At 45.2% G+C, this 15,527-nt stretch overlaps 1 protein-coding gene across 1 annotated transcript in view; it reads left to right on the forward strand.

The window, feature by feature from the left end:
* HMGCL (3-hydroxy-3-methylglutaryl-CoA lyase) overlaps positions 1–11,470 on the forward strand; it is a 211,548-nt gene extending 200,078 nt beyond the window's left edge. Inside the window, exons 7-9 of the mRNA XM_085648310.1 lie at positions 4,871–5,059; positions 10,232–10,357; positions 10,866–11,470. Coding sequence (XP_085504436.1) covers positions 4,871–5,059; positions 10,232–10,357; positions 10,866–10,967 — 417 coding nt within the window. The 3' untranslated portion in view covers positions 10,968–11,470. The remainder of the gene's footprint in view (positions 1–4,870; positions 5,060–10,231; positions 10,358–10,865) is intronic.
* Positions 11,471–15,527: the final 4,057 nt, after the last annotated feature.

Below are 15,527 nucleotides of genomic sequence, written 5' to 3' on the forward strand. Positions count from 1 at the left end.
TGTTGCTTTTCCCAGCACCGTGGCCCACGCTGTGATCCAGGAACGCCTCTGCCAACTTCATTGGAGTCAGATGTTCCAACCATCATTCTGTGTGATGCTGAGGTAGCGCTAGGTTGACCTCGTCTGAGGCTGAATTTGATGCCACTTGCCCCTCTGTAATAATTCCGACACTTTACCCCTGTCCCAGGGTAGGGCATTTATGATACCGGAGATGACATAGCTGTGGCATATCATGACAACGACTGTCATAAGGAGCTTAAGGAAGCGAGCATTTAGACATCTCCCCTGACTAGGTCTTTTTTTCTCGCCCAGGTCGGCCACTGCAGAGACTGCATCGTTTGCTATGTTGGTCCACAGCGCTGCTGACATTCTTGATCTCCAACTTCCAATACAAAACGTCAAAACAAATCCCCGCGGAACCTCTTCTGCCTTTTAATGAGGCGTTGGCTGATATCCTTCTGTGTACCTGAGCTAAATCTTGCACAGGTGCCCTGGTTAACCGCCAAATTGCCCGCCATCATGCTCCAGGGGATCCAGACTTTCTTACCCAATATCCTTCCCTGGCAGGCTTCCTCGAACAAAGTTAATACCAATGCCTTCCCTTCTGCCCTACCAGGTTGTGTCTTGACACCTTTGGGTGCAGAGTTGTCTTATCCACTAGTCTTGTCCTGCGATATTGAATGCTGCCTGTCTGGAGAGCAGATTCTCCCATGCTCTGTGGGACAAGTCCTTTCTATGGTGTCTGAGAAAGCTTGTGCTATCCACAGCTGCGGCCTTGGGATTACAGACTTCTTGGGCCAAGCTTGTGCGACCAGTTTTGCCACCTGACAACATGCGTGGATGCGCTTCACTGGCTTTTCAGGTAATGCCCAATCCACCCTTATGGACATGCCCTTTGACGGGTCCCGCTTCTTAGAGGACAAGGCAGATTAGTCATTGGCGCACATCACGGACACCAGAGCTAAAGCTCTCTCCCTCGAATTGTCTACTGCTCCTCCTTCACAGTTTCTCCCCTTGCACGGTTTTGGCAGGGAGGTCCCATTTTCACCAGCAGATGCCCCTGGTCTAACATTCTTCTAATTCCTTTTGCGGCCATGGTTGAGGACCGCATTGGTCACAAGGACCGCAGGGGCAGTGCACCGTATCCCACACCCCCAACCTCTTTTATGTGTCCTGCACAACACATAGGCACCCTATTGGCAGCAGAATCCATCACTTTTTGCCAGAGTGGTAGGCCATCAATTCAGATGAGTCGGTGTTGCAGATTGTTCAGCAGGGTAATGGCCTTCCATTTCTGGAACCCCCGTTGCTTTTGCCACCATTCCCAGTCAGACTGATGGAGGACCAACTGTCCCTTTTACACCAGGAAGTGCAGGCTCTTTTGACCCGAGTAGCCATAGAGAGGGTGCCGACTCCAGAAGTAGGTCGTATTGGTTATTCCTGCTACTTCTTGTTGCAAAAAAAGGACAGCGGACTCCATCCTATACTAGACCTTTGCCATCTCCATGCCTTCCTGAGGAAACACTCATTGAAGATGCTCAGATCTTGCCTGCCTTCGATCATGGAGACCGGATTGTGGCACTGGACCTGCACTGCACTTATTTTCATATTTCCGTCCTGCAGGCCCACAGGTATTAACTGCAGTTCACGGTGGGACAGGAGAGTTTCAAGTTTGGTGGTCGCAGCTCATCTGTTGAGGTTGGGTGTCCCAGAGTTCCCCAACCACCACGACTAGCTGATGAAGGCAGGCTCGCCCCTGGCAATTGTCAGCCACCTCCAGGATATGGCGAGCCTCCTCATATCGCTGGGGTTCACTATAAACATGCCAAAGTCAAATCCTGACTCCTTCAGAGACACTCCCTTTCATTGAAGCTAATCTGGACAGAGACATTCTTCTTTAGTACTGAAGCTCAGTGAGGTTGACTCTGAGGCTGCTGGGCCTGATGGCCTCCTGCATCCTGTTGGTCAAGCATGCCAGATGGCATATGGGGTCTCTGTAATGTTGTGATCTGCAGTCCTAGTGGCAGCCACATCAAAGGGACCTCTTCATATTTCTTAGGAGGCTGCACAGGACTTGCAGTGGTGGCTACAGGGCCATATTTTGGTCATTGGCAGACCGTTCTCTACAACCCAGCCAGATATGACAGTGGTGACCAATGCATCACTTCTGGGCTGGAACGGCTATCTGGGAGAGGTGGATATCAGAGGCCTCTGATCTCTTGCAGAGGATCAGCTCCATATCAACCAGTTGGTGTTACAAAACATCCGTCTGGCATTGAAAGCCTTCCTGCCCTATATTCGGGAAAGGCTGGTTCAGGTGTTCAGACAACACCACTGCCATGTGGTACTGAAACAAGCATGGCAGGGTGAGGTCATTGACCCTGTGACAGGAGGCCCTGGCTTCTGGATGAAGCTGGAGCAGTAGGTGATTGTCCTGGTAGTTCAGCGCCTGGTGGGATCTTTGAACTGCCAGGGTAGACAAATTCACGCTTCAACGCATAGCAGATCACAAATGGCAGTTAACATCTGGAGGTGGCACCAAGTCTCTTCAGTGAATAGGGGCAACTGTGGCTTGACCTGTTAGCCACCGCTGAGAATGTACAATTACAATGCTTTTGCACCTTGGAGTTTCCAAAGCAGCTCTCACTCGGAGACATGTTCCACGTAGAGTGGAATTCAAGACTCCTGTACGTGTTTCCGCTGTTACCACCCTTGCCCCTCATTCTGAAGAAGATCAGGAAAGACCGGGCCCTGAGCCATTCTGATGGCTCCAGACTGCATAAGGAGAGTTTGATAACCCAAACTCCTGAGCATGAGCATCTGTCCTCCAATCAGGCTGCCCCTTCGGGAGGACCTCCTGTCGCAACAGCAGGGCAGGGTTCTGCACCTGAGCCTATGCTCCCTCCACCTCCATGCTTGGAGATTGAGCGGCAGCAGTTGAGTGATTTTGACTTCCCTTCCGAGGTTGTGGAAGTTATTTTGGCAGCCAGGTGTCCCTCTACCAAATCTGAATGCGCTTGCCATTGAAACATGTTTGTGGCCTGGTGTGTGACCAAACAGGTCAACACACTTCATGCCAAATTGTCTGAGGTTTTTTTTACATTCTCCCAAGGTCGTGGATGCTATTTTGGCAGCAAGGCATCCCTCTAACAAATCTGAATATACCTGCCATTGGGACAAGTTTGTGGCCAGGTGCACCACCTAACAGGTAGACCCACTTCATGCCAAATTGTCTGAGGTTTTGTTGTTTGTGTTTTCTTAGGCTCTGCGAGGTCTTGCTTTGGGCAATTACAGCTTTTTTATGATTGCCTGATCAGCCTTCCTTGTTTAACTCTCTGGTGGGCAAGCATTTGCTTTAAGGGCTTCAGTATTGTTTTCCTTGACTTTTGCTTGGCGCACAACCAAACAGGTAGACCCACTTCATGCCAAATTGTCTGAGGCTTTGTTGTTTGTGTTGTCTTATGTTCTGCAAGGTCTTGCTTTGCGCATAGCTAACAGCTATCTGTCAGCTAGCTAACAGCTAACTGTCGGCTATTTCAGCTTTTTTATGATTGCCTGATCAGCCTTCCTTGTTGAACTCTCCAGTGGGCATGCATTTTCTTAAAGGGCTTCAATAGTGTTTTCCTTCACCTTTTGTTATGCCCCAGTGGAGCTTGAATTTGGTTTTGACCTTCTTCGTGTGTTCCTTGTTTGAACCCATGCATAGCTGTCATCTCTGCCTGCTTACCTTAAGACTTCTTCTTAGTGGCTATAACATTGGTCTTGAGGGTAAGGAAGATTCAGGGTCTCTCCATATGCTACCTTCTATCTGAACAAGTTAGAACTCCAGCTCCGTGCATTCTTCTTACTGAGGGTGGTGACACCTTTTCACATTGGTCATACCATCACCCTACTGACGTTCTTCGCTTCACCTACCCTTCTATGGAGGAGGAGCTTTTCCATCGCCTGGACCCGAAGGTTTGGAGTTTCTTTATTGATCAGACGAAACACCACAGGGTAGAAAATCTGATCTTCATCAGGTTTGTGGGAGTGAAGAAAGGCAGAGCAGTGCAGAAATGAACCATCTCCCGCTGGCTCATGCTCTGCTACTACTGCATTAGCAAGCAAAAATACCTGTCCTCAACGTTTGCTAGGCTGTCACATGGGCATCCCTCCATACGTTCAAAAAGCACTACTGTCTGGATAGCCAGGTCCAGCCCGCAGGCTGTTCAGTCCTGTATGACATTTTGTTTTGAGCCAGTTCACAGATCCGCCACCTGAGAGATACTTCTCTGGTATCTATTTTAGGGTGAGGAATCTGTGGTTAGATGTCTCTATCAGAAAAACAAGTCCTCTACCTTTGGTAATGCCTTTTCCGGATAGAGATTCCATCTCATCACAGATTCTTTTCCGACCTGTCCATCCTTAGCGCTCTGTGAACTAGACTCTTTCGCCTAAAAAAGATCCTACTTTAGGTACCTGCACACTGAACAAGACGAATTTAGTTTTGGCGCAGAAGTGTCACAAAAGCAACAAATGTCAGCACACAAGGATGGCACCTTTGTATGCCCATGAATGTCACATCTGGTGTGGATGACGAGAATACCAATCCGCAGGTGCCATCTTCCCGCACGCAGGCTACTGCTTCAAAGTTTTTTCTGGATCTAGTCTGACACTTGGGGAATATTCTAAGGTGAGGAGTCTGCTGTTAGAGTCTCTACCAGAAAAGGTGTTACCGAAGGTAAGTAACGTTTTCATCCAAACTATTCATTGGATTCTAATGAGAGATAATGTTTTACCCATTGTGCACAGAATATTGTGCCACCGATTGTGTAATTTAATTCACTGTACTTTATTTATTGCTCTTCGTCTTACTATTTTTTATTTTTAGGTAGCTAAAAAGATGTACGCCATGGGCTGCTACGAGATTTCGCTCGGTGACACCATCGGTGTAGGGACTCCTGGCGGCATGCAGGAGATGCTCGAAGCAGTCCTGCATGAGGTGCCCCTGGGGGCGCTCGCTGTTCACTGCCACGATACCTATGGACAGGCTCTTGCCAACATCCTGATTGCCTTACAGGTAACCAAAGATGATTCTGATGCCTTCAGATGCTCCAAGCTTGCCTCCTTGCAAAGAGTAGTGTTGGTATCGCCTTGGGTCAAGGGGGCGCTTTCAAATCCCTGTTCTGAGGACGACAGAAGAATACAATTACTCTTATTTCTTTGAGGGACTCGCCCATCATACCTCAAGGCAGGATTCTCGTTTACACGCTGTCACTGTTTTGTGAGTGTGGTCGCAGAACCTATACTTTAGAATTCACACCCCCCTTGTGCATGCATTAGAGAGATTTGGTCAATCGGACAGTAAGACAGCTTGATGTGAATGACATTGCTAATTACTGGGAGTATACACGTCAATCAAGGTAGGGCTATTTACACTCATCTTCTGATCGTCACTGCTGTAAAATATATACAAAAATCACTCAAATCCATTTTTGTGATGCACAATAGCACACAGCTGACCTCTGAACGAGAAGGGTGTAATTGAGAAAAGAACAATTTTGTCGCACTTGAGACAGAATAAATTAGGTTTCCTGGCAGCCTCAGAGGTGTGACAGCAGGTGGTCATAGTGGGATGTCAAAAGCGTTCAGAGGGGGTCAATGCAGGGGTGAATGGGGTGGGCAGGAGGGGTAGGAAAGGCTCATGGCTGGGATCAGAAGGGGGAGATAAGGGTCAGAAGAGCTTCCGGTCACAGTATTACATTTAGGGCCGGATGTTTGTGGTAACTGTGTTGTGGGTACTTAACTCTCTTTCCTGCGGCCTCCGTTTTGTGTGAGTTCTTCTTGGGTAGCCTCAGGAAAACCATTTGGAAATAAACCATTCCTCCAGAGTTGGGACCAAATCATGGTGACATCCTTGGAAACATCAAGTAGCACCACATACTTCTCCATTTTCTTGCAGACCTTTACTTTCCCTCAACCAGGGTCGGGGTACCTCTCTAACAGATCCCTGAACTGCACTGTGTAATCGCGTGATGAATGTGGAGCCTCATCAACTCTGGGGTTCCTGCCATCTGCCTTCTTTGACTGTCTTTTTAAACATGGGAGCTCTGTGGCCGAGAGAGAGGGGAAAGGCATGGCAGAGATGTGTCTTTGGCGTCTTAACTTTGTTTGGCATCTTAAAGCTCCAGCGGATGTGTTCCTTGGAAGCCGGACCTGCTCATTATTGGTAGAAGAAGGAAACCTTAAGCCCCTGAGGCAGGAAGGGTGGCGTTAGGATTACAATCTAAACCGGCAGTAAGCGCCTGTGATCCTATAGAATTAGGCACATGGACAGGCTTTGCACTGAGACTGCAGGCAATGGCTCTCGAGGGCTGCCAGAATGTCCCCATGAGAACCAGTACACAGACTGCACCAGCCCTCCTGGTGCCCTTAAACCCCTTCACCACAGAGCAAGAGCACATCTCCTGCCACGCTAAAAGCTGACTCTACCAACACATCCTGTCTTCCTTTATAGGGGGACAGATGTGACGCATGATCAGTGATTTTTACAACTCTACTGGCAAAAGGTCTGGTGAGATAAGTCAGTTTGTGAGAGCTTTCGGCAATGATTCAAAATCTAACAAGTTTTGCACTCTCTGCATGACATTTTTTCACCTTTACTAAAAGTCCCCAATGACTTCCACAATGACCTGATCATTATTACAACACATTTGTCTTACTTACTGCACTATAGAGCCTTCTGTATCACTCTGCATGTCATAGACTTTGCATTTAACATACACTTTTTAAACTTAGAGCTCCATAAAAGATCTTTAGGTGTACTGCTTAAACTCCCAGGTCCAAGTTCAAGACAGATGGATAATGGTTCACGAGTATTGTGCTTTAAAGTAAAGGCAGTGCCTCAGAACTTCAGGCCAGATGTACAAAGCCCCGATTACAATCTGTAACTAGTATTTTTGTTACCAGTGTGATATTTTGCGAACCAACCTATATACTAATGGGTCAGTTCCCCAAAATTTGAAATCATAGTGGGTCGCAATTCAACCTTCCAGATGAATATTAATAAGAAAGTTCGAAAATTTCAACCCACTATGATAGGTAACCATCACAGGGAGGGTGGCCTGCTGCTGTCAGAAGAGCACTATGTCCATGATAAATACAGCAGGCATTTGTGTTTTTTTTGTTTTTGTTTTTTAATTAGCGTATTTTCTTTGAGGGAACACAGCCTGCGTTTAAAAAAAAAAAAAGAAAAGTTTACAAATATTTTTGAAGACTAGGCAATGGCCCATAGGACCACTGTCTGTTCTTAAAAAATGTTTTTGTCAACATTCACAAAAAGGAAGGGATCGGCTTGCGTATGTCGTACCACTACCTTTTAGTAGTCAGTAAAACATTAATATTTTGCACTCGAATTTAGGTTTTAAAACATTAATAAATACCACTCCAAATGGGTAGTTAGAAGGGATACCCTAAACATTCCCCTTCCAAATAGTGATTATGTCTGTAGTCTCAAACTCAAATTGCGATTCAGTAACATGTTACCAAATCGCAATTTTTGCTTCACACATACTAAAAGATCTTTTTGCGGTCACAAATGGCCAGAGTCTGTGAATCAGACCTTTTTCAATCGCAAAACTCCTTCTTACACCTGACCCTTACTGTCAAATTATCATGAAGCATTCATGGATAAATGTTAGTAAATGACTACATCCCCTGGTCTGGGCACCATGGGTTGCAGAGCCTGTCTTCGTTTGCTTAAAGATTTCTTTTTTACAATTGGGTTTTAAAGAGATTCTTCTAAAAGCCTGAAATGATTGTAACAGTAAATAAGTACCATTGATGGATGCATAGATATTTACATTTTGTGTGACTTCTGACGTTCTACTGACAAGTTCAGTTCATTTTAACAGGACCCTTCCTGATTTATTCCGTCATGGGCCAGCCCTTCCAAGTTTCCTAGGTTCCTGGGAGATTAGCTTCGCCAGCTACTCTTGTATGGACCTTGGACACGTGGCAGCTATGTTGGCCTTCTCAGAGCTGATGGTTAAACCATTTATCAATATCTAATCCTGTATTGCTTTGACTGTTGTAAACCACAGATAGATTTAGACATAAGTACTAAAAGGTCTACGTTATTCAAAGCTGGTAATAGGTTATGTAGCTTGAGCAAGTACTCTTATTAGTTTAAGTTATTTGCTAGGTTAGTAAGTTAGAAATTAAAAAAAAATGTAAGCAGGATGCATCTCCATTTCAAAACCTTTTCTTTAAGTATTCCCTCTGTATATATTTTTAATTTCCAGACAAGGTAGAGCCCAGGTCCCGGAATGTAAAAAGGGGTTCATGAAAATAATACGTTCTTATTCTCCATTTTCCTCCCCAGCTTACTTTTATCAGTTTAATCAAAGGCTTAACACAAATGGAGGAAACAATCCTCAAGGCTTGACCACTACACTTGGTATACTGTTTAATAATATACCTCAAAGCCATGCCAAGACATTGTCATGAACTGATTATATTGACTCCCGACCTGGGCAACCAAGAATATTTCTGTTGATTTTCAAATCAAGACATTTGTTTATAAATAGGTGATATCTGGCTGCTTCTCAGTAATCTCTGAATATTCCCTTGTACTAAACTTTGGATGAATACCCTTAATGGGATGCTAGAGAACCATTTAATATTGGCTTTAGGTAACAGGGTCCACAATCCATCTGGTCCTGGTACTAAGGATCATTTAGCTTTGCTCTGCAGTTTCGGAGTCACTCCAATTTTACATCCGAGTCTGACTTTCAGTTCCCTTTAATAGAGACAAATTCTTAATTTGTAACATTTCTATTATCTACAGTAGCTACTTGTTTATGTCTCCCTTTAAATGCTCTAAATCTAATTGTATCATTGAACACTGACCAATGTTCATAATTACAAATAGATTTTCAATAAGTTAAATAGTGGTCATATTCGATGGAAGGAGGGGAAGATCTAACTCCTGTTTAAAGATGAGCCTTAATGAGCCATTGCTGACTCGCCTTTGGGGTGTAATGTAAACCTGTGCCCAAGAGGGCTAAAAGTGAGGTACTGCTGTGCAATTGTATTAATTGGATGTTTAATAAAAAGATTCTTTAAAAAAATAGTGGTCATATTGCTCCAAGAGGTCATTTGAGAGCAAAGTCTATATTTTATAAAGTAAGAAAAAAAGAGGCTTCTAAATCTCAAGTAAGGGCTGCTGTGCTCGCCTGTCCTTTGGGCACTCACAGAAAACAAGGGCAAGCTAAAAAGAATGAAAGGACACAACAGTTCATCTCGGGTACTGATATCGCTGCAATCTGCTTCCCAACTAGTACCAAAGCAAGACTAATTACTGTGGAAAATGATCTTGTGAGTTACAGTTTCTAGACATGTTTGTTTCAAACCGTACCCTGATTACCAACCCACGCAGAAGTCTTTTCAATGTTCATTCATTGGACCAGCTAGAAGGAGACTTCTCCTAACGGCGATACCAGAAATGCGGCATGTTAATCCATCAGTAGCCGCTGATTAATGATGTGAATTTAATTGAAATGTCCAGCGTTGCAATTGGAGTTCTGTTCATTCTTCAGCTCTGAAACTTAGAGTGCAGCATATTTAAAAGTATTAAAAATTAATAGGCGGGAGTGGGTAAGAAGGGGAATGGGGTTATCTTGATTATGGTTCTTTATTAGAAAAAACCTTTTCAAGGAAATTATATTTGACTTATAATGGCGGCAGGGGGAACAGACGGAGCTAGCGACAAGCCTTTGGCTGTTTTTTGCCAAGAAGTATATTTCCACTTGTAAACACAACCTAAAATGGGGCAAAAGTATGTTGAGTGCAATTGTTTTACCTGAAAAAACGAGTCACATTCGTAAAGAAATTAATTTCAGCATGTAGCTGACACCTCGACTTCATTGCCAATAATAGAAAGCAAGGATACCAACTGGCCCTTGTCATGAAGGTGGCGATCAGCTTGTCCCTCTTTCAGCAAGAGCTCTAATCCTGCTGGGACTTTCAGTTTCACTTCTCCAGCTATAAATGTGGGCCTACAACCAGACGTCCCACTGTGCCAACATGCTTCCTGCTGTTGGCAGAAAATCTAGAACTAAAAATGCCGCACTGACCTAGGGCCTTTTGAGAGCTGTAAGAATGCATTTGTGCTATGTCAAAGGTCTTGCTGTGCATACTGCACCTATCTCTCCTTGGTCCTCACAATTCATTCTCTCTCGTTGCCTTACAGATGGGGGTGAGTGTGGTGGATTCTTCTGTGGCTGGCCTTGGAGGCTGCCCATATGCAAAAGGAGCATCTGGCAATGTTGCAACAGAGGATGTAGTGTACATGCTTCATGGGCTCGGAATCCACACTGTGAGTAAAACTCTTATCTGTTGAATCCTGTGGGACGCACTTACCTGTTCCCACAACGCTGTCACTCTAGATTACAGTTATCATAGCTCTGTCTGCTCAATGTGAGGCTCGTCTCTGAGACCTGGGGATTACAGAAATAAAGGTTGTGTAAACCTTGATAAGACCCAGGGGCTTCAGAAATGGGATTTATCAGCAGCACACAGGCATCGCATACACACATTGACATGCTCACACTCGCATGGTCACACAACACTGCCAGTTTAGCTCAATATGTGGACTTTTTTGAGCCTGTTCATTGCACTAATACATGGAGGCAAACCACGACACAGGCACACATAAGGGCATGCACTAACCACACTTTACCAAATCAGTATTTATGACACACCATCCGTAGTACTACAGTGTACAGTTCATCTCTGTTTGTTTCCCTGCCATCTTGCTTTAGTGTAAACTAAAGATTCCTCTTTTTCTGGTCTAACTTTTCGTGTTTTGATTTTCTTCCGTGAAGGGTGTAGATCTGAAGAAAGTGCTGGAAGCTGGATCTTTCATCTGCCAATCGCTGAATAGAAAAAGTAGTTCTAAAGTTGCTCAAGCAACCAGCAAACTATGAAGCGTGACCAGTGTGCGTTGTATCTTGTGAGGCTCATCCCGTGATAACATACATTTGAAAGCCTCCATCAGACTGATTTGGGTCCAAAGGCGGGCACTCTGGAGGAAGAAATTCAGCCCTTGGAAGAGGATGCCCTCTCATGGACTGTCTCTTGTGGCCTGTCGTAGCCTGATCTGCTGCTGGACAGATCACAGATCCCAGGGTGTTAAATTCAAAAGTAAACAATATATTCCACATCAATGGCCCGAGTGATCTGAATTCAAGGGCAACGAGTTTCTGCTTGTACAGTCTGTGAACATCACACATCTCGACTGGAGTGTGGCACCTTCGTGATTGAGAAGATCTTTGTGTAATTTCTTCCAGATTCTGCTGAATTATGATTTGCGAATTTACTAAAGTGAAATTAATCACTGTTACTGATGGAAAAAACCCATGAAATTTCAGAATTGTTTCCGGTGAAAATATCTATTTTACTGCAGCCATTAAACAGCTTTAACTTTAAAGTTTACATTCGCCTGAACTACCTCCAAGATCTAAATGAAAGTGTTGAGTATATCTCTGAGGGTGCAGTCAAGGATGTGGTGTTTCTCTGACCTATGATGACCTGAGTTGGGGCGCTTCTCCAGTGCTCCTGGATAAGGCTCACTAGTAGGTTATGCAATGCAAACAGAAACAACCCCCACTTTGCCGGTATTTCTTCTCTATAACATTTGCATTTACTTTTTCTATAGTCTAACAAAGCAATATTTATTTTGTGCTTTGGTGAAAGACTTGTTATAGACAACTTTAAAATATTAATGTTTTTCATAACAAGATCAATTGGAATACAAAGCTATGGTAAATGCCTGATTCCATAGAGTTTTAAAATGTATTGCAATACATAACCTTCTCAATTTCATTAACACAAAATAAGGCAATGAACGTCTTGCCTCCGCACTACACTCATTCAACCATTCACCCCTGCAGATTAGTACTCAACTTCACTTTTTTTTAAAAGTGAACCCGGATTTATATCGCAATCCAAAGAGTTATTCCAGTGCACGTGTCTTTTAATCTTTTATTTCTGCACTTTTAGTTCAACCAAAATCCTAAAATTACCCCTACCACCCCAAACCCTAAAATTATCCTTACCACCCTTCGCCACTACCCACTCATATACCCTAAAATTACCTTTATCACTCTTTGCCATTACACACCCCCAAACCCTAAACTGTCCGTCTTTTACCACCAGTGCCTGTGGGTGTGTGAGTGATTGTATGGGTGAGTGAGTGGCTGTGTTGAGAGGCTGTATGGGTGAGTGAGTGGATGTGTGAGTGGCTGTATGAGTGAGTGAGTGGGTATGTGAATGGCTCTATGGATGAGTGAGTGGTTGTGTGAGTACTTGTATGTGTCTGTGAATGAGTGAGTGGCTGTGTGGGTGTGTGAGTAGGTATATGAGAGGTTGTATAGGTCCCATTTGTGCCTTCCTCCCAGATAGCCATAAACACAGGAAGGCCAGGGGTGGCTGCACCCATCGGCACCAATCTGCATTCCTATGGCCGGCCTGTGCAGACAGGATGAAAGGGGGTTCACACTAGGACATCAAATAAAATGACCTGACACCACACAATAGCTGGTGGTCCCGGTAGATAATCTGGCAGGCAGGACTGTTTTGAAAGGAGTAGCTGTGCACTTTAAAACCACTCTTTGAAGTTTCCCTCACATCAAAGGCCCATTTGAGAATAAGTACTGGGTCTCTGGCCCCATCAAATCAGACACTTCTGGACCTACACCGAATCGCTATCTATTTTTCTTGAAGTATTGTGTTTCTGCTTGTTGCTCTGCAGTCTGCTGCCCTCTTACTCTGCTGGAAGGAGAGCTAGGCTCGGCCTTCTCTCCAAAGTGATCTCCAAGGGTTTGTTAGCTTGTGACCTAGGATCCCAGGTATGTGTTCAGCGGGCCCAAGTGGTTCCCTGTAGCCGGCCCGCGATCCATCACTGTCAGCCTGAACTTTGGAGATGCACCAGTCCCTCGCAACCTGAAATAACTTTTTTTGCGCTACCGGCTTCAAATCGCTTTATTGTATTTATTTATTCAACATTCAATAACTTGACTTCTACTTGGTGGAATTTTATAGTTTTGGACTTGTTTTACTTAGATAAACAACTCTATTTTTCTAAACAGTTGTGGAGTCTTTATATTGGAATATTGACTGTTTTGTTGTATAAGTTATTGCACAAATACTTTACACATTGCCTTCTAAGTTAATCCTGCCTGCTCTGTGCCATCCTACCAAGGGGTGGGTACTGGATAATTTAGGATTGTGTTGTGACTTACCCTGACTAGGATTGTCGTCCCTATTTGTACAGGTTGCATACTTTTGCCAACTAGACACCCGATTTCTAACATTGGTCATCATTGGTGAGGATAGGATTTGTGTTTGTGCAGTGCCATACAATCGCAACGTGTACACTACCCTTCCACAGCTAAGACCATTGAATTTCCTTAATTTTTCCCTGATTTGCATTTTTGATCCGTCCCCTACATCATGTCTCTAGCTGGTTCTGCAAGTGGTGAAGCTGGAAAGTTGTACCGTGGCTCATTTGAAAAGCTTCTGTGAGGAGATGGCGGTACCTGCTCCAAGAGCCAGCAAGAAGGTGGAGTTGCAAACGGTCCTGAGTGCCTGGGCAGAGTCCCGCTCCCAAGAGAATGATGCATTGGAGGAGCCTGAGACTGGCTCTTCTGATGAACTACTTGCAGTAGATGAGGAGGAATCCCCTGTATTCAACCTCCTGGTAGAGCAGGAAGCAGTGTATTCTCCCACAGCCTATCCCCAGACGAGCTAAGGGAGAGGAAGGAGGAGAGGGAATTCAAGTTGCAGATGGTGAAGTTAGAGGTGGAGGAGAAGAAGTCTGAGAGGGAAGCCAAACGGGCTGAGGCTAGAAGGGCCTTACCTGAGAAAAAACTTTTGTTGACTTATGAACTGAGTCTAAAGGAGCTGGAGATCAAGGCTAGACAGTCTGATTCCAGCAGTGATGGTGGCAGCTCGCATTCAGTAGCTGATGGAGAGAATAATGTTTGGATACCCAAGGACTTGGTGCCCAATTATGTGGTGGGAAATGACATTGATAATTGATTTTCTGCTTATGATGTTGTACTGAAGGTACACATGGTGCCTGAGAAGCACTGGGGGTGGGTCTGTGAAAACACATGCCTACATTGGGGAGGGACATCCATTTAACTTTCGAGGCTGTGGACTAAACCAGGTACACTCCCAAGAAAACCATCTTACTTGTCAAATTTGGGCTGACTACCTGAAAGTATTGCCAAAGGTTCAGGGACAGCTAGATGCTCCCAAACCAGTCCTGGGTAGATTTTGTGGATTACTCCAGCAAGGCACTTAATGGCTGGGTGAGGGGCAGCGAAGCTATTGATTATGTCGGGTTGTTCAGTTTGATCATGAGAGTGCACATGCTCAGTATTTGCTTTAGAGTTGTGCCAGCACCTAGCTGAAAGTAAGCTGACTGATTCCAGGAAATTTGCTGAGGAGGCAGACCTCTGGGCTAGCACTAGAGTGTCCAAAAAAGGTATCTTGGGGGGGAAACACCCACAAAAGTGGTCAGGGCTCCCAACATAAGAAAGAGGGGGGAGGAAAGCCTAAAAATAAAGAGTTCTCAAAATACCCCCAAAATAATCCCCAGGGGGATAGTGCTTATCAGTCCCCGTCTGATCCAAAGGAAAAGGGTTTCTTTGACCATAATACAGGAAGGTTTGTACCCTAATGTACTGAGTGCTACAAAAATGGGCACACAAAGGACTCCAAATGGTTTCTAGAGGCCAAGTGCCGTCCGATACTTCAAAGTACAACACAGGAGCCAGCATGACCACTGTCAAGTGTCATCTGGTGTCAGAACAGGTCCTTCCAACCACATTCCACCAAGTCATGGTCGCTGACGATCATGAGAGCCATCTACTAATGGCTCTGGTTCCCTTTGACTGTGGGTCTCAGTTTCTTTGAAAGTAGCTGTGAGTCCTGCTGTGCCTGTAGGGCATACTACCTGGACGAAGGTAGCACTCAGGTCTCACTTGGAAATGATGGAATTGCCTTAATGGGTCTGCGCAACCACACAAGCCATGGCTGCCTGAGAAGGGAGCCAAGGTAGTCTTGAGCCCTAAACAATGGCCCAGATAGCTGCCAAAGACAGTAGCAAGGAGCGCAGGAAACCGGTTCCTGATGTTCCCGCAGTGGAGGTTGACCGGTTCCCTGAGGAGGAGACCCCCGAGCACAACTGGGGAAGACAAAGCCAGCCTAGGTGAACTACCTGAGCTTGCCAGATGGCAGGTTGAGGGCGGGAATCCGGGAGGAATTCTGCTAAGCACAGCAAGTGTGTCCCACTCTTGAGGGTCTGAGGTGGCAAGCCTCAGCCCATGCAGCAGGGGAAGCCTCTGGGAGTACCACTCCCAAACAGAGGGAGAGGGGAGGAAGGACTCTCCCCTGACTCCTCTTCAGCTCAAGGGTACAGACCCAAGGTTGAAGGGCCAGTCTCAGGATACCCCCCTTGAACTGAAGGGAGGGAGAGT

Source organism: Triturus cristatus, chromosome 3_2, assembly GCF_964204655.1.
Source record: "Triturus cristatus chromosome 3_2, aTriCri1.1, whole genome shotgun sequence".
NCBI classification, from domain to species: domain Eukaryota; kingdom Metazoa; phylum Chordata; class Amphibia; order Caudata; family Salamandridae; genus Triturus; species Triturus cristatus.